Below are 24,017 nucleotides of genomic sequence, written 5' to 3' on the forward strand. Positions count from 1 at the left end.
GAGATGTTTGATGTAGCTGGGTTCTTCATGAGCGGAAATGGGGATTAGGACGGGGTGGGGGGGTGGGCAGGGCAGGACTTGACCTTGAACAGAAGGACTTATTTCTGTGACAAGAAAGGCAGGGTAAAGAATAAATGTAGATTGGAGTGAATTAGCCAGTGAAGGTACCAAGAGAGAGGAAGCCATGCCTGACAAAGATGAAGTCATGGTAGACTGATGAGGATGAAATGGGTAGTGTACTTGAGAATAATAGAGAGGAATAAGAAATGGGACTGACCAAAACAAAAACTAAAAGGCTCAATTAACTGCACTTGGTCTAATGTCACTAATCTCTGAGGTGGAAGGAGTTCTTCCCGAAGAGCTGAGCAGCTCAGCCCTGATTCAGGAAGAAGATTATACACTTAATCCAAGGTTGGAGTTTGACACGGTGAATGCTGTGAAGGGAAGGAAGGGTTGAGAGCAATTTAGTTTATAGCAGGTTGATTTGCTTTTAGGTTAAACAATAGGGATTTTGTTTATGGACATGAGGTTGGCATTCGTTTCTTCCTTTTTTTTTCTTGAGACTGAGCATGTTCTAAGAAAAGGCATGGAATTTAAATCTCTACAATCAGGTTATAGGAATGCCTGTGGCTCTGATATCTTAATCCCGTACTTGAAACTTGTCCAGTTTGACCATTGGCTTTCTTTGGGAAATTATACGTTGCTGATTAGCTATAGGAAGATTCTGGAAGACGAGATGAGCAGAAATTTAATTCCTGTGTTACTCACATTCAGAATGACCCTGTCTCATGTTGAATCCACTTTGCATTGTCCTATGGATTCATTAAAGAATCTGCAAGCAGAGTTTTTACCTTCATGATCATATACTCCAGGCTGAAAAGCATTTCTGTCACCGTTTCCCAGAGTTCACTAACTGTTTAAAGACTCTTCTGGTTGGCGGTTCTTTCTGGTTGAAACAGCCTGCTTACAGTCAAGTGAACTTGGGCGTTCTGCCAGGGACATTCATACCAAGGACGTTTAGAGGCAATTCTTAAATGTAATTTGCAGGGCGAGGAGGTACCAGAACTTCAACAATAGGCAAAAGCAGTGCTCTTGGAACAATGGGAGAAAGGGTCAAAGTGCTATTTTGACCCTGGCCTTTGCAGTTTTTGTCCCAGTAACTCCCAAGTTTTGAAAACAGGAAGTAGAGGCACACTCAGGAACTTGTGGCAATGAAAATAGTCCCGTAAAATTATAAAAGCCTTGATGGATTTTATAAGGAGGAGCCGTTGTGGGAAGAGTACTAGACTGGGAGTCAGGAAATCACATTAAAGATCTGGGCCTCGGTATCTCCATCCTAAACAACAGGAACATGGGACCACTGGCGGACCTGGGGAGGCAGAATGGTTATAAGCTAAATCCTGACTCCTCTTATATGCTTTATATTTCATGGGTTCTCACTGAGATTTTATTTAATGAGTAGATGCTGGTGCTAAAATAAGTTTGAAGCCTTCTTGTTAGAAAATGTTTCCCCAGATCCCCTCTATTCTAAAATTCTAATATTCTAAGTGAGAATAACGAGTATAGTTACACTTAATTCTCATGAGTCTAACAGTTTTAATTATTGTTATTCAGCACATTTTTATTACTTTCCACAATATCTGATTTTGAAAACTGCCTTATGTCAACCCCATGTTTCAGGATTTCTTACCTTGAGCCAATGGATGGATTTGGGGGAGTCTGTGAAAGCCCTAAATATATGTGCAATATTTTGTGGGTACGGGCATACAGAAAGAGAATCCAAAACTTTCATCAGAATCTCAACAGCTAAGGGCAAAGTCTTCCCCCACTGGATAGGAGTCAAAAAAAACCCAGATCTGAAGGTGACACAGAGTGAGAGGAATTCAGAGAGATTTCATAGGCTCTACCATGAAAAGTACTTACCAAACCCCTCCCAAACCTATATTCCCTTCCCAAGATTACATTGCCACTCTGTGTTCATCATATTTCGGGCAGGGGAGAGGTCTTCGGTGAAGGTGCGACATTCCCCCTTATTCTTACAGTTTGTGATATTTGAAAGAAGCCAAGATCAAATCTTTGGCTCCCTGTGCCAATCCTCCACAACTTGGACATGTTTTTACTAGGTAGAAAGAACCACATATTCTTCACCTTTTCAATCTGTAGCCTTGTTAACCCTGGAGCTCTAGATGGTTCATGGCCCTGAAGGTAAGGGTTTTGTTTTTTTTTGTTTTTGTTTTGTTTCTAAAGAAGTATTCTATCGTAATTAAGAAGAATGAGAGTAAAGACAACATAAATGTTTGGCCATTCCATAATATCTTTCCTTGAAAGCCTCAGACAGTGACTAGGGAAGATTTCAATTTTTCTGAGTGCATTTTCAGTTCTATTTTGCATTGAGTATTTGTGTGATTATTAACTTTATATTCCAAAAATAGATAAACAACAAGAATTTACTGTATAGCACAGGGACTACACTCAGTATCTTGTAATAAACTATAATGGGATAGAATTGAAAAGAAAAGAATATATATACATATATATGTATAAACGAATCACTTTGCTGTACACCTGAAACTAACAATATTGTAAATCAACTATACTTCAATTAAAAAAAGCTATATTCCATAGCAGGCATTTCCATGGTCTTTTAAGTCCTGGTTCAGAGGGGAATAACCCAGTGGGGAGAACAGAGCTCTGATCTGAGGCAGCAAGCCGGAAATTGGGCAATGATGAGGCTGTGATGCAACATCAGGTGTCAGTGTCAGCAAGGAGCCTCTAGACTCGCTGAACCAAGCAAGGGATTGTACCTACACCCTGATTCCCACAGCAGGGCAAAGCAGGATCCTGGGGATATGTACCATGCATGATCCACTTGCATGGGAAAAACAAAGCTTCTCTCATAAACTGTATGCTAACTCAGACACTGTGCAAGAAGTGGAAGGACAATAGGGGCTTGAAAAACAAAACAGAAAACAATAACGCTAGAGCTGGAAGCTGATTTGAGATACTGCGAGAATTCTCAGAATTTAACTCTTTTGCTCTCTTTTCATTCCAGATGCTGCACAACAAGCATGTCATGGTCCGTGTGGGAGGAGGTTGGGAAACTTTTGCAGGGTATTTGTTGAAACACGACCCCTGCCGGATGCTGCAGATCTCCCGTGTGGATGGCAAGACATCCCCCATCCAGAGCAAATCTCCAACCCTCAAGGACATGAATCCAGATAATTACCTGGTGGTCTCTGCCAATTATAAGGGAAAGAAGGAAATTAAATGAAACTAGTTGGTCACTACAAGGGGACTCTCATAATGGCCTGTATCCACATCTCCAGTAGTCAGTTTAGTTCACATGCTCTGAAAATTACTTTGGAAAAAGACATAACAGATAGAAAGACGTCACCATGTTGAAACATGCTCAAAGAGTAGCACTATTTATTTTGAATGCTTCTGTAGAAAATGACCTATTAAAAGAAATTATCAACTCAGATTTAAATTAGACAAATTGTAGGCAAATCATTGTTTCTCAATATGTGAACATGGTATTTAGAACACAATACTAGCAATACAATTCTAGCTAAAGATAAAAATTATTAGAAGAAAATAGGATTTACAGTTAAGTCAACAGAAAGTGCCTGCCTAATGTGTACAGAATAACAACACCCCAGACATTTTTTATAATTGCAGGATTTTTAAGCTGATTTTTTAAAAATGACAATTAGTGTGATGATGTGCTACTAAAAATATCCAACAGCACTATAAATTAAAGTACAGTGTATCTACGACAGTAATACGTTACTGGAAAGGCCACTTCAGAAAAGTTTACATTCACTTGGAAGAATGCCTTAAAGTTTATCCCTTATCTCTGAACAAACACCTGGGGCACTTTTGGAAGTTTTCACTGCACCCCTTAGAGAATGGCTTATGAGTTGTTTACACATTCCTAGACACGTGGCTGTGTTGAGACTGAGTGTAATTCACACACATAAGCTGACATACGTTTATATTTTGAAAGAGTAAATTGTACAAATGTCCATTGACTTCATGTTATTTCAAAGCATTTTCTTATTATATCTTTAGTTAATCCAACTTTGCTGTGCTGTCTAGTAAAGTAATTTCACTGTAGCTAATAATGTTACAGACTTATGTATACCCTTGTATACCTAGGACAGGGCTGTTTTGTACCCATAAACAGCAAAATATTGTCCTCACTGATTGAAGAATTAAAAAGATGTTAAAAAATTTTACCTGTCTCTATATCAATGCTTCATTCTGAAATAAAGATCATATTCAAATGGAAACGTCCCCTGGGAGTTAAAGGAAGAGTCAAATTATGGTTACCTAGCACTTCTTCACTTTGGATAGCTGAGGGGTGCTGGTGTTTGTTTTCCTTAGCAGAGAGTCTAGGTTTTATCATAAACAGTACTTTAAGGGCTGCCTTGAAATAAAAAGTATAGGCGAAATTAATTTGTCATTTCCTCATTTTTCAACAAAGACAAAATCCACCTTTCTTGCTCCAGAAAGTCAGGGAGAAAGTATTTCAGTTTGTCACATGAATGATTTAATCAAAGCAGACACAACCTTTTTTTTTGCTTTTGGTATTTATTGAATTTTATTTATTTTTTTTATATAGCAGGTTCTTATTAGTCATCAATTTTATACACCTCAGTGTATACATGTCAATCCCAACCTCCCAATTCATCACACCCCACCACCACCACCATCCCCCACCGCCTTCCCCCCTTGGTGTCCATACGTTTGTTTTCTACATCTGTGTCTCAGTTTCTGCCCTGCAAACCGGTTCATCTGTACCATTTTTCTAGGTTCCACATATATGCGTTAATATACGATATTTGTTTTTATGACTTCCTGCACTCTGTATGACAGTCTCTAGGTCCATCCACGTCTCTACAAATGACCCAATATCTTTCCTTTTTATGGCTGAGTAATATTCCATTGTATATATGCACCACATCTTCTTTATCCATTCGTCTGTCGATGGGCACTTAGGTTGCTTCCATGGCCTAGCTATTGTAAACAGCCCTGCAATGAACATTGGAGTGCATGTGTCTTTCTGAATTATGGTTTTCTCAGGGTATATGCCCAGTAGTGGGATTGCTGGATCATATGGTAATTCTATTTTTAGTTTTTTAAGGAACCTCCATACTGTTCTCCATAGTGGCTGTATCAATTTACATTCCCACCAACAGTGCAAGAGGGTTCCCTTTTCTCCACACCCTCTCCAGCATTTGTTGTTTGTAGATTTTCTGATGATGCCCATTCTAACTGGTGTCAGGTGATACCTCATTGTAGTTTTGATTTGCATTTCTCTAATAATTAGTGATGTTGAGCTGATTTTCATGTGTCTCTTGGTCATCTGTATGTCTTCTTTGGAGAAATGTCTGTTCAGGTCTTCTGCCCATTTTTTGATTAGGTTGTTTGTTTTTTTAATATTGAGCTGCATCAGCTGTTTATACATTTAGGAGATTAATCCTTTGTCCGTTGATTCGTTTGCAAATAATTTCTCCCATTCTGTTGGTTGTCTTTTCGTCTTGTTTATAGTTTCCTTTGCTGTGCAAAAGCTTTTAAGTTTCATTAGGTCCCATTTGTTTATTTTTGTTTTTATTTCCATTACCTTAGGAGGTGGGTCAAAAAAGATCTTGCTGTGATTTATGTCAAGGACTGTTCTTCCTATGTTTTCCTCTAAGAGTTTAATAGTATCCAGTCTTACATTTAGGTGTTTAATCCATTTTGAGTTTATTTTTGTGTATGGTGTTAAGGAGTGTTCAAATTTCATTCTTTTACATGTAGCTGTCCAGTTTTCCATCACCACTTATTGAAGAGACTGTCTTTTCTCCATTGTATGTCCTTGCCTCCTTTGTCATAGATTAGTTGACCAAAGGTGCATAGGTTTATCTCTGGGCTTTCTATCCTGTTCCATTGATCTATATTTCTGTTTTTATGCTGGTACCATATTGTCATGATTACTTATCTTTGTAGTATAGTCTAAAGTCAGGGAGTCTGATTCTTCCAGCTCTGTTTTTTACCCTCAAGGTTGCTTTGGCTATTCAGAGTCTTTTGTGTCTCCATAGAAATTTTAAGATTCTTTGTTCTAGTTCTGTGAAAAATACTATTGGTAGTTTGATAGGGATTACATTGAATCTGTAGATTGCTTTGGGTAGTATAGTCATTTTCACAATATTGATTCTTCCAATCCAAGAACATGGTATATCTCTCCATCTGTTTGTATCATCTTTGATTTCTTTCATCAATATCTTATAGTTTTCTGAGTACAGGTCTTTTACCTCCTTAGGTAGGTTTATTCCTAGGTATTTTATTCTTTTTGTTGCAATGGTGAATGGGAGTGTTTCCTTAATTTCTCTTTCTGATTGTTTGATGTTAGTGTATAGGAATGCAAGAAATTTCTGTGCATTAATTTTGTATCCTGCTACTTTACCAAATTCATTGATTAGCTCTAGTAGTTTCCTGGTGTCATCTTTAGGATTCTCCTTGTATAGTATCATGTCACCTGCAAACAGTGACAGTTTTACTTCTTCTTTTCCAATTTGTATTCCTTTTATTTTTTTTTCTTCTTTGATTGCCATGACTAGGACTTCCAAAACTATGTTGAAAAACAGTGGCGAGAGTGGACATCCTGTGTTGTTCCTTATCTTAAAGGAAATGCTTTCATTTTTTCACCATTGAAAATGATGTTTGCTGTGGGTTTGTCATATATGGCTTTTAGTATGTTGAGGTAGGTTCTCTCTATGCCCACTTTCTGGAGAGTTTTTATCATAAGTGGGTGTTGAATTTTGTCAAAAGCATTTTCTGCATCTATCGAGATGATCATATGGTTTTTATTCTTAAATTTGTTAATATGGTGTATCACATTGATTGATTTGCATATATTGAAGAATCCTTGCATCCCTGGAATAAATCCCACTTGATCATGGTGTATGATCCTTTTAATGTGTTGTTAGATTCTGTTTGCTAGTATTTTGTTGAGGATTTTTGCATCTTTGTTCATCAGTGATATTGGTCTGTAATTTTCTTTCTTTTTTGTAGTATCTTTGTCTGGTTTTGGTGTCAGGGTGATGGTGGCCTCATAGAATGGTATGGGAGTGTTCTTTCCTCTGCAATTTTTTAGAAGCATTTGAGAAGGATGTGTGTTAGCTCTTTTCTAAATGTTTGATAGAATTCACCTGTGAAGACATCTGGTCCTGGACTTTGTTGGAAGATTTTTAGGTCACAGTTTCAGTTTCATTACTTGTAATTGGTCAGTTCATATTTTTTATTTCTTCCTGGTTCAGTGTTGGAAGGTTATACCTTTCTAAAAATGTGTCCATTTCTTCCAGGTTGTGCATTTTATTGGCATAGAGTTGCTTGTAGTGGTCTCTTAGGATGCTTTGTATTTCTGCGGAGTCTGTTGTAACTTCTTTTTCGTTTCTAATTTTATTGATTTGAATCCTCTCCCTATTTTTCTTGATGAGTCTGGCTAAAGGTTTATCAATTTTATATATCTTCCCAAAGAACCAGCTTTTAGTTTTATTGACCTTTGCTATTGTTTTCTTTGTTTCTATTTCATTTATTTCTGATCTGATCTTTATGATTTCTTTCCTTCTACTAACTTTGGGTTTTGTTTGTTCTTCTTTCTCTCGTTCCTTTAGGTGTGAGGTTAGATTATTTATTTGTGATTTTTCTTGTTTCTTGAGGTAGGGTTGTATTGCTATAAACTTCCCTCTTAGAACTGCTTTTGCTGCATCCCATAGGTTTTGGATCATTGTGTTTTTGTTGTCATTTGTCTCTAGGTATTTTTTGATTTCCTCTTTGATTTCTTTGGTGATATCTTGGTTATTTACTAATATATTGTTTAGCCTCCATGTGTCTGTTTTTCATGGTTTTTTTCCCCTGTAGTTTATTTCTAATCTCATAGTGTTCTCGTCAGAAAAGATGCTTGATATGATTTCAATTTTCTTAAATTTACCGAGGCTTGATTTGTGACCCAAGATGTGATCTATCCTGGAGAACGTTCCATGTCCACTTGAGAAAAAAGTGTAATCTGCTGTTTTCAGTTGGAATGTCCTGTAAATATCAATTAAATCTATCTGGTCTATTGTGTCATTTAAACCTTGTGTTTCCTTATTAATTTTCTGTTTGGATGATCTGTCGTTTGGTGTAAGTGACATGTTAATGTCCCCCACTATTATTGAGTTATTGTCAATTTCCTATTTTATAGCTGTTAGCCTTTGCCTTATGTGTTGTGGTGCTTGTATGTTGGGTGCATATATATTTAGAATTGTTATATCTTCTTCTTGGATTGATCCCTTGATCATTATGTAGTGTCCTTCCTTGTCTCTTGTAACATTCTTTTTTTTTTTTTTTTTTTTTGCCTTACACGGGCCTCTCACTGTCGTGGCCTCTCCTGTTGTGGTGCACAGGCTCTGGATGTGCAGACTCAGTGGCCATGGCTCACGGGCCCAGCCGCTCTGCAGCATGTGGGATCACCCCATTCTTTTATTTTAAAGTCTATTTTATCTGATATGAGTATTGCTACTCCAGCTTTCTTTTGATTTCCATTTGCATGGAATATCTTTTTCCATCCCCTCACTTTCAGTCTGTATGTGTCCCTAGGTCTGAAGTGGGTCTGTTGTAGACAGCATATATATGGGTCTTGTTTTTGTATCCATTCAGCAAGCCTGTGTCTTTTGGTTGGAGCATTTAATCCATTCATATTTAAGGTAATTATTGATATGTATGTTCCTATGACCATTTTCTTAATTGTTTTGGGTTTGTTTTTGTAGGTCCTTTTCTTCTCTTGTGTTTCCCACTTATAGAAGTTCCTTTAGCATTTGTTGTAGAGCTGGTTTTGTGGTGCTGAATTCTCTTAGCTTTTGTTTGTCTGTAAAGCTTTTGATTTCTCTGTCAAATTTGAATGAGATCCTTGCCTGTAGAGCAATCTTTGTTGTAGGTTCTGCCCTTTCATCACTTTAAATATACTGTGCCACTCCCTTCTGGCTTGTAGAGTTTCTGCTGAGAAATCAGTTGTTAACCTTATGGGAGTTCCCTTGTATGTTATTTGTCATTTATCCCTGTTGCTTTTGATAATTTTTCTTTGTCTTTAATTTTTGTCAACTTGATTACTATGTGTCTTGGCATATTTCTCCTTGGGTTTATCCTGTATGGGACTCTCTGTGCTTCCTGCATTTGGGTGGCTATTTCCTTTCCCATGTTAGGGAACTTTTTGACTATTATCCCTTCAAATATTTTCTCATGTCCTTTCTCCCTCTCTTCTCCTTCTGGGACCCCTATAATGCGAATGTTAGTGCTTTTAACATTGTCCCAGAGGTCTCTTAGGGTGTCTTCATTTATTTTCATTCTTTTTTCTTTATTCTGTTCTGTGGCAGTGAATTCCACCCTTCTCTCTTCCTGGTCACTTATCCGTTCTTCTGCCTCAGTTATTCTGCTATTGATTCCTTCTTGTGTATTTTTCATTTCAGTTATTGTATTGTTTATCTCTGTTTGTTTGTTCTTTAATTCTTCTAGGTGTTTATTCTTTAATTCTTCTAGGTCTTTGTTAAACATTTCTTGCATCTTCTCCATCTTTGCCTCCATTCATTTTCCGAGGTCTTGGATCATATTCACTATCATTATTCTGAATTCTTTCCCTGGAAGGTTTCCTATCTCCAATTCATGGAGTTGTTTTTCTGGGGTTTTATTTTGTTCCTTCATCTGATACATAGTCCTCTGACTTTTCATTTTATCTATCTTTCTGTGAATGTGTTTTTTGTTCCACAGGCTGCAGGATTGTAATTCTTCTTGCTTCTGCTGTCTGCCCTCTGGTGGATAAGGCTATCTAAGAGGCTTGTGAAAGTTTCCTGATGGGAGGGACTGGTGGTGGGTAGAGCTGGGTATTGCTCTGGTGGGCAGAGCTCAGTAAAACTTTAATCTTTTTGTCTCCTGATGGGTGGGACTGAGTTCCCTCCCTGTTTGGTGTTTGGCCTGAGGCAACCCAGCACTGAAGGCTACGGGCTCTTTGGTGGGGTTAATGTTGGACTCTGGGAGGGTTCATGCCAAGGAGTACTCCCAGAACTTCTGCTGCCAGTGTCCTTGTCCCCACAGTGAGCCACAACTGCCCCCACCTCTGCAGGAGACCCTCCAACACTAGCAGGTAGGTCTGGTTCAGTCTCCTATGGGGTCACTATTCCTTTCCCCGGCTGCTGATGTGCACACTACTTTGTGTGTGCCCTGCAAGAGTGGAGTCTCTGTTTCCCCCAGTCCTGCCAAAATCCTGCAATCAAATCCTGCTAGCCTTCAAAGTCTGATTCTATGGGAATTCCTCCTACCATTGCCAGACCCCCAGGTTGGGAAGCCTGACGTGGGGCTCAGGACCTTCACTCCAGTGGGTGGGCTTCTGTGGTATAATTGTTCTCCAGTCTGTGAGTCACCCACCCAGTGGTTATGGGATTTGATTTTATTATGATTGCGCCCCTCCTACCATCTCATTGCGGCTTCTCCTTTGTCTTTGGATATGGGGTATCTTTTTTGGTGAGTTCCAGTGTCTTCCTGTCAATGATTGTTCAGCAGTTAGTTGTGATTCCGGTGCTCTCACAAGGGAGTGAGTGCATGTCCTTCTACTCCATAATCTTGAACCAATCTCAGACATAACCTTTTAAAAACAACAGGCCTGGTATAATTTGGTGGTGCTGGAAGTCATGATAATCATTATGGAAAAAAACTAAAGTTTTGTAGAAAATAAAATCATCTTGGAATAGTGATTATTGTTATATCTTTTTATTTATCAATTAATTTTATTTTTGGCTGCATTGGTTCTTTGTTGCTGTGCGCAGGCTTTCTCTAGTTGTGGCGAGCGGGGACTACTCTTCTTGTGGTGCACGGGCTTCTCACTGCAGTGGCTTCTCTTCTTGTGGAGCACGGGCTCTAGGCACGCAGGCTTCAGTAGCTGTGGCACGTGGGCTCAGTAGTTGTGGCTCGCGGGCTCTAGAGCGCACACACAGTAGTTGTGGCGCACGGGCTTAGTTGCTCCTCGGCATGTGGGATCTTCCTGGACCACGGCTCAAACCCATGTCCCCTGCATTGGCAGGCGGATTCTTAACCACTGTGCCACCAGGGAAGCCCTATTGTTATATCTTTTAAAATACAAGTGATTTGATTTTTTAAAAAGATTTATTTATTTATTTAATTTGTTTTTGGCTGCTTTGGGTCTTAGTTGCAGCTCATGGGATCTTTGTTGAGGCACGTGGGATCTTCACTGTGGTGCGTGGGCTTGTCTCTAGTGGTGGCCTGTGGATTTCCTCTAGCTGTGGTGCACAGGCTCCAGGGTGTGTGGGCTCTGTAGTTGAGGCACATGAGCTTAGTAGTTGTGGCACGCAGTTGCCATGTGGGATCTCAGTTCCCTGACCAGGGATCGAACCCCATCCCGCACTGCAGTGTGGATTCTGTACCACTGTACCCCCAGGAAAGTCCCGAGTAATTTGACTTTTATGTTCCTCAACTAATATTAACACTGAATTTCTCTGTATAGTAATCAGCAGTATTTCCATCAAAACTTTTACTGTGCTTAAATTTTTCTCCTAAACATTTATGTCTTTAATAATTAAAGTTAATTTAATTAATTTAGTTACTATTTTAGTTTTCTGTTCCTGATGTAACAACTTACCAGAAACTTAGTAGCTTAAACAACACAAATTTATTATGTTATAGTTTTGTAGGTCAGAAGTTTGAGATGATCTCAATGGGGTAAAATCAATACATCAGCAGGGCTATGTTCCCTTCTGAGGAGTCTAGGAGAGAATCCGTTCCTTTGCCTTTTCCACCTTCTAGAGGCTGTCTGATCTCCTTGGTACATGTCCTCCCTTCCTCTATCTTCAAAGCCAGCAATAGAGTACTGCAGTGATGCTGCTTCTTTGTTTACATTTCTTTGACCACAGGTTGGAAAGGTTCTTTGCTTTTAAAGATCCATATGGTTAGATTGGGTCCACCTGGATAATCCAGTATAATCTCCCCATTTTAATGTCATTAACTGAATCACATTTGCAAAATACCTTTTGCTGTGTTATATAACATATTCCCAGATTCCAGGGATTAGGATGGGACCACCTTTTGGGGAGGGTGGTGTTATTCTTTCTGCCTACACATCTTATGATGGTCTTTTTAAAATTTATTTATTTATTTATTACCTTTGGCTGTGTTGGGTCTTAGTTGCTGCGCATGGGCTTTCTCCAGTTGCAGCGAGCGGGGGCCACTCCCCGTTACGGTGCATGGGCTTCTCACTGTGGTGGCCTCTCCCGTTGTGGTGCATGGGCCTACTTGCTCCACGTCATGTCATGTGGGATCTTCCTGGACCAGGGCTCAAACCCATGTCCCCTGCATTGGCAGGCGGATTCTTAACCACTACGCCACCAGGGAAGCCCTATGATGGCCTTTTTAAATGGAGCTAAGAACATGGTCACAATTGACATTGGGGTCTAGCTGCTAGCTGAATGGCACTGAAAAAGAATATGGAAAAGTGAGACTATATTCAGAAGGAAAGGACTAAGTGTAGATGGCTCTTACTCATTGACTTAGTGAAAATCACTAGGTTCTTTTTTCAAACTTGTTTTGGCTATCATAGATCTTGCATTTCCCATATAAATTTTAGATTGTTTTGTCAGTTTCTCTGCAAGAGTTTGCTAGGATGTTTCATTTAATTTATTGATCAATTTGAGAATGCCATCTTGACAACACTGTGTCCACCAATCCATGAACACGAATGTCTCACCATTCATATATTTAAAAAAATTTTTTTTTCTCAGCAGTTTTGTGTTTTTTACTTCAGATCTTTTACCTTTTTCTTTTTTCCTAAGTATTTTATCCTATGTGATGATACTGTATGATTGATATTGTTTTAATTTTCAGATTGTTCATTACTTGCATATAAAGACAGAAATGATTTTTCCCATATAATGATTTGGTATTCTGCAACCTTGCTAATCACCTTAGTTTCAAAGTCTGCTATATATGCAGATGGATGGTTTCAGTGGCTTTTGAGAAAGAGAAAACTACCACATCTCAATCAACTTAAAGTACATACAGTAATCATGGGCATTTGACATGCTTGCTTGGAGATGTTAAAGGAATACCTTAAATACCTTAAATATCAACCCAGATAGGTATACATATCTACCTACCTCTTACTGATCTGTTTATGCAGATATTATTCAAATCTAAAACTGACAAGGGTTACCTTTTCTTCTAAGGGCAGAGCATAATTCTTATCAGTGAAAATAAACAAGTTGAAATGTTGGAGCAGAAAAAGAAAATTCATAGCTTATGCCAATTCTTCTGAGGTACCAAGGATGATAGTTAGAACCTTTACTATAGTATTTCTCTAAGAAAAATCCAGACTAATAATAGCATTTCTTTTTTTTTTTTTTTTTTTTTTTTGCGGTACGTGGGCCTGTCACCGCTGTGGCCTCTCCCGCTGCGGAGCACAGGCGCCGGACGTGCAGGCTCAGCGGCCATGGCTCACAGGACCAGCCGCTCCGCGGCATGTGGGATCCTCCCGGACCGGGGCACGAACGCATGTCCCCTACATCGGCAGGCGGACTCTCAACCACTGCGCCACCAAGGAAGCCCAATAGCATTTCTTTTTGGAAAAGAAACATGCTTACCTATAAATTATTTAAGATGTAGTAAAGATAAATTTTTGTTAAACAGATGGCCAAAGCCAATTTCTTATATAGGAAAATGTATATTTGTACCCTGTAAGGCAGTACAGCATTTATAACAAAACTATTAATTACATTCCAATCAGTGGAACAAAAGTATCACATACAGATGTTTTAAAAAACATGCAGCACGTTAGCAAAGGGGCTGTGTGGTAATATACAACTCTTTGTTACCATAGTAACAGTTTAATGATTAGAATGAAGACGTAGTGATTTAAGCATTTTATATCTCAACATGATAGTTACATATAAGCATTTTACTGTTTGGTTTTATTTTAGTAATTTGGTTGGGGAGTTTGGGTGACATATCAATCATTATAATGCTTTCCTATTTAAATTATGAATTATGGGAAACTGGCTCTAGTTTTCATCAGGAACTGATTCATAACTTTGAGGAAGATTCCTGGAATATGTGTATGTGTGTATACATTTTTTTTTTAAGTAGTCACTTATTGGTTTCCTATTATGCATCCAGTCTCCCCTTTTTCCTTCCCCTTCCTAACACTATTCCTAACATTGAGTATCACCCCTTAGCCCATGCAACCCATGTGGTTTTGAGGAAACACGATCACACCCATGGAGGCAGGCCATGATTGGCGGGAATGGCATATCCCACTGTTCCTAGAAAGCAATTCATCAGCACAGCATTCTTGGTTCAACAGTAAATAAGCATGGTATTTGGATATAAACTGCTATTAGAAATAGAGCATTATCCCCTAGATGTAAACCTTTTGTTTACACTAACCCAAGCTGTAATTCTCTAAGCTGTAATACAGATAAAATTGTTCTTTCCATACTAAAACAGAAGCAAGGACGTGCACAGTTCTAGGATAGTATGCTCTGGTTCTATATCCATTCATCTATTAATGTTCCTTTTCTTTTCTGCCTTGGAAAAATTAATCATGTTGAAAAAGTCAAAAATTATATTTCTAAAATATAATTCAATGGCTTCACTATCCTTTATGAACAAACATACCACTAATTCTCTAAAACTTAAAATTGAACCTGTCTATAACTACATATCTTACCTGGATAGTCACAGATATTTCATTCTGTAATAGAAGGAAGTGATTTTTCCAATGAGGAGTCAAGAGATCTATATTCTAGTTCAAACTCTTTAAAATTAACATATATAACATACTGCAACATAACAAGATTTGTGGGAAGGAAGAGCGCAATAGTGGTTCAGTTTCCTTTCTGTAAATCAAATGAGCTGGTCTATTTAATTTACAGTCCCTATTGTACTTGATATTTGAAAATTCTAATTTAGGGCTCAGACTGTGGCCTTGTCATCCAAAAGAGCAACCAAATTAAAAGACACAGCAATTCTTCTATTTTAGCTTATTATATATTAAAAAACTCAAAACACCAAATATGTTATAATACATGTTACAAATGAACAAAAATCTACACAGTTTATGGCAATGTATCATATAGAATTACCTTGCAATATTTTTATGTTTAAAGTAGACCTTTTTAACTACAGTACTTACATATTTCTCTTTCATATATTCATACTTGCCTTGGTAATTTGACATCTATATAAATCTTATGATCATTCTTTAATAAATACAAAAGAATAAAAACACCTATGAAATTTGGACAAACACATTACCACTATACTTTGTTATATTTAACCCATCCAGATTCTTAGTTTAACTCATTCAATTACTGCAAAGATCTTTATAGAGCTGAATCTGATACTGTATAATAGTACATCACTGCCCTCTGATGGTACCACTAATATATAATTTTAAACTCAGCAAGCAAAAAAAACCCAAAAAGTATTATAATGTAAAACACAGTATGTTAATTTTATAAGCTACAGAAGTAGAAAATAAATTAGGGGAAATTCAATGTTTTCTACAAATATTAATTTCTTAGTAAGTTATAAAAATTTACAGTGTTCCTTCATATAAGCCCTTCAAATGATTTTTCAAGATTTTCCCTGATGATCAGTTTAAAGGCACTAAGTCCATAAGTTTAAGCAAAAGTCTTCACATATAATGAAATAAAGAGATATAAGGTTAATCGGCAAACTATAAATAGCTAGGTCATTTTATAAAGGAGGGAAAATACAAGTGCAAACTTTAATATCTGAGATGTATGCAGAATTTTTCCATGCAATATATAAATATATATTCACTATTTAGGCCCATGTTTTAACTACTAAAAAACGGCAAATCACCCACTGTCTGCAGAAGAGCAAATGTAGGGAAAATAAATATTTAATGAAAGGTCTGGCCATTTTCTAAGTCTAACAATCAAAAGCATTTTCAGTATTCAATTTTGAAAAAGCACTGCATTTAAGAGCACTAAAATTATGAAGTCTGAATCTTCATTTATTCAAAGAGAAGAAATTAAATTGAGGATGTCCGCTTGATTGCAGATATTAATTATTGGCAGTAGACTCTTCCACTCATGTTATGCTTTATGAAACTGTCCACTAGAAAAGATAAAAATATAGAGAAAAGTACATTTTGTTTAAAGTTATGTTTCTATATTCTAGTGAACAAACAGATAAGAGAGAAATATAGGCTATACAAATGTAAAATGATCTTTGTGAGTAGCAGTGATTAGTAAAATTTTACATTATAGTATGAAATAAGATACATGATGGTATAAAAATATAAAGAAATAAAACAAAATATCTGGGCAGATAAATGAGTGGTAGCTAGATTCCCAAATACCTGATAATCAGTAAAAGAAAAACAAAACATCACAAAACAAGAACAACAATGAAACTACAAAATAAAAATAAAGAAATTCTTGTTTGAGGCAGGGGAGCAAAGAAACGGTATAAATTATTAAATAATGGTCTGGCAAAGTCTTTTCCTTGCTTAACTTGAGAAACTATTCCATTTGGTGTTCTGTTTAATCAAGTTTATTAAATCTGCAATAGTAAGTTCTGAAAAAGCCATTGGGATATTATCAGAGATATTTACCAGTCTCTAAAGTAGTGTTTTCCAAGTACATTCAAGGAATTTTTTTTTAACATATTTTAAAAAAATCTTTACTTAAAGTTTGAAAATTAAGGATTAATCCAAGTAAACTTGCTTTTCTTTATTTTAGAACTTCTTACAGACTTAAATAGTGTGCCTTTTTTAATCTCTAAGAAAGGAATTCAATATATAACACAATATTCAGGATTTTTAAACATTTTTACCATGGGATTCTATTTTCCACAAAATATCTCTTAGGACTAGTGTTACAAACACTAGAGCAGTGATTCTCAATCTGGTTTGACATCAGACTCCTTGGGGAGCTTAAAAATCCTGATGGCTAAGTCCCACTCTCAGAGATTCTGATTGATATAAGGTCAGACCCAAGGTTCAGTCTTTTCTGAAAGCTCCTCATGAGCCACTGCTCTAGACATCTGCCACCACTCCTCTACTAGTATATCCTGAACTGATGCTAGTTTGTGTCCTGATGCTATCATCACACTGACTTCGTAAAATAAGTTCTGCCTTTCCAGAACACAGTGAGCATGGCCAATGCCAAGTGTCCCAGGAAGAGGCAGCTAGTCAGGAGATGAATATATGGAGGGCATGAACACAGGGAAGGACATGTTTTCCTCACACTATGAAGTCGGGTTAGGAAGAATCTAGCTATACCACAGAACACTCAAGGCCAGCCTGTAGAACAGGCCTGACAGCAGCCCCTAAAAGAGCCTAGGCCAAAGGGATTGAGCATTAAAGTTACTCTTTAAAGTTACTCCAAAAATTTATTTTGAACTTCACTTTATGCTCTCAATGAGCAATGCAGGTGGTCAAAGAAAAAAGGTACTAAATTTAACACTGAGATGTTTTTCATTTTGAGCACTTCTGACGGGACCAGAAGAAATATAGGGCCTAATTTATTTTTAATCTATAGGCTTCAGGGCACAGAAGCTTTGGGTTTAATTAAGAAAGCCCCTTTCTCCCTTAAGAGTTCAAAAGCTGATGTTAAATTTGTTAGGTTACAACATGTTAAATAAGTACCTTCTGACTATACATAAAGTATCGCTTTTGTAACATTATATGTGACTTCAAGTCATTCAGAACTTCTATTTCTTCTACTATGAAATAGTTGATCTCAGCATCATTTTCAGTTCCATAATTTAATTTTCACAAATTCTTTGTCTTTGAGAACTCTATATGAAGTAAACCTGGTGACACAGATCTTTATCTCAACAGAATATTGAAAGTAAGCATCTATACTTCTGATAAATATCTGACCTTGTATCTTCCAACTGTTTTACTTTACATTTATTCTATTATGGGGGTATATTAAAAAATAAATAAATAAATAAACACAATGGTCAGTTATTTACCTTAATATCAAAACCAATTATTTTATATATTGTTAAAAGTTAACTATAAAAGATTATTTTCTTTTCATTTCATTTATTAAATGAGATTAGATGAAGTAACATATAACGATAAAATGCACACAGATAAATCTTATTGCTATGTGATAGTCCTGAGTCAGCATCACGTCTGCTCAGGATGCTCCTGAACTGCCTGCCCCACAACTTGGGGTGGTACGTACATGTATGTATTCATACAGATAGTTTTGAGAGCAAAAACCAAACCAAATGGAGAAGACAGAGAATCAGCTAAACAAGTCCTCATAAATCACTGACAAATTAAATATAAATGAAACTCAGGACATTGTCCTTTTCACAAATACCCTTGAGAAATGTATTTCCTTTAAAAATGGAACAAAGAAGAAAATCTTAATATCTGAACCATTCGCCTCCTGAGCTTTAACATGTAAAAGAAAACCTTTATAATCCTGCTAGACTGTAAAGATCCCCAAGTTCAGGGACGCTGTTTAACTTGTCCATCATTATATTTCTAGTGTCAAGAGCTACAACTGCTGCTATTGGGATGGGCATGTGTCAGACTCACCTGTGTACACCCTATTGTCCAAATTAACATTAACGTAACTATGATAATGAGTGACAATGGGAAGCTCAAAATCTCAAATCATTTAGTGAAAAAAACTCAAAGAGTTTGAAGTAGTTTACAGTATAATCCAATTTTCTAAGATTGAAGTATAAAATGAGATTAGAAATGATGACTGTCAAAATGACACTGAATTTGGGTGACTTTTACTTTCTTCTTTGTGTCCTTCCATTTTGCCTACGTTTTCTACACATTTAAGATTGCCATTAATCATATAAGTATGAAGTATTATGATATAGGGTTGAGATAAACAGGAAAAGTCTATTTTCATTTTGGGAAAAAGAAAGCAAATCTATTCCAATGAATGTTGGAACGTCCAAATAAGCTGACACTTCTTCCAATCTATATTGTTCATGCTTTTAAATTAATTCACAAATTTCTGAAAATCCATTTCCCGAGGACATTATTGAACGGATTGCTACTGGAGTTTTGAAAAATTCCAGGTAAATCAAACCTTAAGTAAATTTTAATACTTACCCTAAGGCCACCTTCTGGTGGGGGTCCAGATGCAGCCATTTCTTTTTCTATTTTTTCCTTTTTCTTTCTCTTTTCTTCCACAGACTGAACGTTCAGAATGCCCCGAGATGCAGCCTTCAGGAAAATTATTAAGGAGTGTAGAAAAAGAACAAAAATTAATTTCCTGTTACCAAAAGGTGTTGTTTGTTTTCTGCCTTTTAGGTTTTTCTTTGGAGGTGGGGGGTAGGGGATGGGGTTGGTCTATTTTTGGTAACAAAGAATTAGACTATTTCTACAACAGCTTTACGTACAACATATGATTTCTTCATTGGGTATTTTGCAACCATACACATTTCCCCCCTAAAGTTACTTCACATCTGTCAGTGTTTTATAAGGCATAGTCATTTCATCTCAAGGAAGAATGTTATTAAGATTCTTCCTTGGCATCTCCCACAACAGAAGACGTGTATAGATACTTTCATACATTAAATGACATAAATGCATTAAACCAATTTATAGAAACAGAAATCATTTTGAAAATGTTTTCCTTTAATTTAAATTTCTAAGATATCAGATACCATTTTCATTAGAGAATACTACTAGTAATAGACATCTATAGAGAACAAAACGCAAATTTAATTATCTAAGGTAGAATTTTATTTTTACTCTCACCTCCTTCTGTCTTCTTTCTGCAGCCTCTGCAAGCTTTGCTCTTTTTTCTTCCTAGGAAAAATGTGTAAGAAATATGGTTTAAAACAAAACCAAACATTATCCTTGATATTTTATACTTTTATCTTATAGGTAATATAACAGTTTACAAAAATAGTACTGGCCCCAAATGTCCTATTAAGAATGCCATTATTTATGACATTTATAAAGTACTCAACTTTCTGAATTTCATTCTCCCAATCAATAAACGTTCAAGGACTTCCCTGGTGGCACATGGTTAAGAATCCGCCTGCCAATGCAGGGGACATGGGTACAAGCCCTGGTCCAGGAAGATCACACACGCTGCGGAGCAACAAAGCCCGTGCGCCACAACTACTAAGCCTGCGCTCTAGAGCCCGCGTGCCACAACTACTGAACCTGCATGCCATAACTACTGAAGCCCGCATGCCTAGAGCCGGTGCTCTGCAACGAGAAGCCACCGCAATGAGAAGCCCGCATACCTCAACGAAGAGTAGCCCCTGCTCTCCGCAACTAGAGAAAGCCCGCGCACAGCAACGAAGACCCAACACAGCCAAAAATAAATAAAATAAATAAATTTATAAAAATTAAAAAAAAATTAAAAACCCTCCAAATAAGCACATGATGAGACATACACCTACATCTATATCATATGTATACGTTATATATCTCATACACACATACACATACACACACAGAGTGGCCTATAATATAATCTATTTGCTTTTTCAAAAAAAAACAGCTTACAAGCTAGTCAGGGCAATAATAAAACAAATGACATTTAATAATACAAGCAGGGAAATACACGGTTTGGTACTGCCAATTAAAAAGGAGTTTGGGGCTTCCCTGGTGGCGCAGTGGTTGAGAGTCCGCCTGCCGACGCAGGGGACACGGGTTCATGCCCCGGTCCGGGAAGATCCCACATGCCGCGGAGTGGCTGGGCCCGTGAGCCATGGCCGCTGAGCCTGCGCGTCCGGAGCCTGTGCTCCGCAACGGGAGAGGCCACAACAGTGAGAGGCCCGCGTACCGAAAAAAAAAAGGAGTTTGAAGCAGGCTGGTATTTTCGGAAGTTCATGAATGAAGTGAGTGAATCTTATTGAGTAGGACAGGAAGGACTAGAGGAAATTTATGAGATGTACTGTTCCATGTTGGGAAACCGTGAATATTATTTTTCTGTATCTATATTATTCATAATAATAAGTTATAAATTATGTAAATATATGACAGTAAGTAGCATTCTCTTGGGAGCTGTGTTAATAATTCCCCCATTTTCCATACCACAATACATTCATTCATTCATTTCATCCACTGGATAAATACTTATTGAGCAACTATCATGCCTCAGGAACTTTTCTAGATGCTGAAGATACAGCAGTGAAATAATACAGATAAATGTTTCCACCCACATGGAATTTACATTCCAATGAGGACAGTCACATATAATCAAATAAATATACATCTGTCAGACTGAAGTAAGTGCTTTAGGGAAATATAAAGAAAAGTATGGTCAATAAGAAATGGAAGGATGGGTGGATGGCAGCGTGGAGGATCTACTTTATGTAGGGTGGTGAAGAAAAGCCTCAAAGATAAAGTGACATTCAAGCAGTAAGCAATGTGGTTATCTGGGGCGGGGGAGGGGAGGAAGGGCTTAACAAATGCTGGCAGATTGGTATTTTATCAATAGCTAAACAAAATTAAGAACATTTAAAAGCAACAGTAGCAAGAAAGACAAGGTGAACTTTCTCATATCAACTTCCAGGTCATTTTTAGTATTTATGATCAAATAGCTGAAGAGTTAATGTACTTCCCTAAACAACTCATTTCCTTCAACGAATTTTTAGCCAGATACAAGAGAGGAATTCAGGTGTTCCGTTATCAACTTCCTGTAAGGATTATTAAGGTAAAACTGCTGTTAAAAATTAGAAAGGTACAAAAAGTATAAATGTATTATACCACAAACCACCTAGTTAAATCTGAAATTATCCAGATAAATAACGAATACTTTCTAGTACAAGTATGTCCCAAATATTGCATGGAACAAACCTACGTATCTTTTAAATATATTGTTTATCTGAAACGTCAAAGTTAACTGGGCGCCCTATATTTTTATTTGCTAAACGTGGCAACTTTACAAACTGTACACTCGGTACTACATAAAATATTTCAAAAAAAACCTTAAAAGTGATCAAGACTAAAGGTAAATCATTAATACAATATCCAATAAAGCGCAGAAATATACGAGACTTTATTGATCACCTTCTTTAAACAGCTGGTACAAACAGGAAGATGCACATCTCCTACAAGATTAAACACTTCAGTTCCGGGAGAAAGAAGGATTTCTTTTCGCACCCTAACTCCATCTACCGCATCGCCAGGAATGGCCGCCACATCGCACCGTCCACGTGCGCCTGCGTCCTACGAACTGCCAATTCTGCCACCCGGCTGAAGGTAAAGAGACGCTGGAGCCGCCTTTAGAAAGACACCGACGCGGCGGCAGCAACCCAGGTCCGGCAGGCAGGACTTCAAGGTCCCTCGGAGCACAGCCACCATCTCCGCCACCAAGGTCCCCGTCGACGGGCTCCACGGCCCGTGCCGCCGCTTCCAACGGCCAGTCCTGGGGCCGCAGCTCGGGGCCTCCGGCGCGCCCCTCCATGGGGCCGCAGCTCGGGGCCTCCGGCGCGCCCCTCCGGTAACAGGTGCTCGCGGCGTGAGCGGGCGGACGCCGGGACGCTGGGAGGCGGTTTTACTTACCAGGTCCGGCGAAGGAGGCGCGGCCTCCGTGGGACAGGGAAAACACAGCCCCATGGGGATCGCGGCTGGGGGATTCTCCTTCTGGGTCCGCCCCAGACCAGGCCGTGCGAACTGCGCGATCAGACCCGAGTCCCAGTTATGCGGTGCTCGCTCCGCCCTCAGCGGGCGGTTTGGCGACCGGGCGGCTCGGCTCCGCCCCGCTCCTCTGCCGCAGCGCCCCACCACCGCCCCGCGGCTCCACCCCCGCCCCACCATTCCTCTGGGGCTCGGCTCCGCCCCCCTGATGCCAGCCTCCACCCTGGTCGTGCCTGGACCCCACCCCTGAAGCTAGCCTCCGCCCCACTGAGGAGCCGCCCCACCCACACTTCCAGAGGCTCTGCTAGGACGGGGCCTTGATCCCAGGAAACACCTGCTGAGGGCGACATGCAGAGGAGAGGTGGAAAAGCTTGGCTATGGCCTCAAAGCTAGCCCAGTTGGCTAGCCCTGTATAAATGAGTGACAAGACTCTGGATAGTTTATGCTGCCTCTTTTGTGAGAAGGGACTCTGACCTCCAAGAAATTAAAGCCAAGATTTCAAGTTGATGTCAGCCCCCTTTAGGTAAGTGCCACTCAGTACTACTTCAGTTAAGAGGGCAGAACGTGAAATCCATCACTGTGTTTTAGAATTGAGCCTCATGAATGCACCTTTAGTTGAGTTTCCTATTAGTTTCTGGTGCTTTGGATTCATTTATCCATTCAAGAGTAATAATAATGTTTGATATATTCAGAAATATTTACATTGAATGCTTCTCAAATTTTAATAGGCATAAGAATCACCTGGGCATCTACTTAAATGAATTAACATATGAGTTAACAAATTTCACAGCCAAAATGGATGTATCATTGGAAAATTGATGCAAGCGTGCAGGGTTCTTGATCTTAATCTTCTGTTAACAGTTTTATGAAGCCACAAAGTTTTCCTTTAGAATTCTTTAATTTCTTACCCAGTTCAGTGCTATGGTCTAAAAATTATCAGAAGCCTGCACCTGTCAAAAAAATCCTTTCTATGACTCCTCTTGAAGATGAAGCATTTTTTGCAAGAGCATGGGAGTGAAATAGTGACCATATGTAAATGACAAAGGACTTAAAAAGACATGATTGAAGATCTGATTACAGTGCAATTGACAAAAAAACTTGGTTACTGCTGTGACATACAATTCAAGATAATTACTAACATTATGGCTGTTAACATTTTACTAAGACATAACCAGATTTTTAGGAGCTCCATATAATTTCCAGTATATCTATATTAATAACATTTACCCATACAATATAAAATGAGGTTTATCAGCACTCATTTGATAATGCTTCCCATGTAATTTAACATACCAAATAAGCCTAATTTGTTTAATATTTCTCTTTCTCAGATGCTTCAGGTATCCTCTCTGAAGCATCCTAGAGTTAGCTAGAAGTAAAA

General features: G+C 38.2%; 2 protein-coding genes across 3 annotated transcripts in view; one reads left to right on the forward strand and one right to left on the reverse strand.

Annotated features, from left to right (window-relative positions):
- The window catches only part of GAS2 (growth arrest specific 2), a 119,481-nt gene extending 115,192 nt beyond the window's left edge, over positions 1–4,289 (forward strand). The window contains exon 8 of one of the 2 annotated variants that reach the window (XM_065882565.1): positions 3,053–4,289. In XM_065882565.1, coding sequence (XP_065738637.1) covers positions 3,053–3,271 — 219 coding nt within the window. In that variant the 3' untranslated portion in view covers positions 3,272–4,289. The remainder of the gene's footprint in view (positions 1–3,052) is intronic. The other variant, XM_065882564.1, reaches the window with a different exon arrangement.
- Positions 4,290–17,326: 13,037 nt separating this feature from the next.
- SVIP (small VCP interacting protein) lies at positions 17,327–22,615 on the reverse strand. The gene is made up of 4 exons (XM_065882417.1): positions 22,562–22,615; positions 19,796–19,846; positions 19,145–19,258; positions 17,327–17,389 (listed from the first exon to the last, which is right to left on the reverse strand). The coding sequence occupies exons 1-4, from the start codon at positions 22,613–22,615 to the stop codon at positions 17,327–17,329; spliced, it is 282 nt and encodes a 93-aa protein (XP_065738489.1).
- Positions 22,616–24,017: the final 1,402 nt, after the last annotated feature.

The sequence above is a fragment of the Phocoena phocoena genome, chromosome 8 (assembly GCF_963924675.1).
Source record: "Phocoena phocoena chromosome 8, mPhoPho1.1, whole genome shotgun sequence".
Taxonomy (NCBI): Eukaryota; Metazoa; Chordata; class Mammalia; order Artiodactyla; family Phocoenidae; genus Phocoena; species Phocoena phocoena.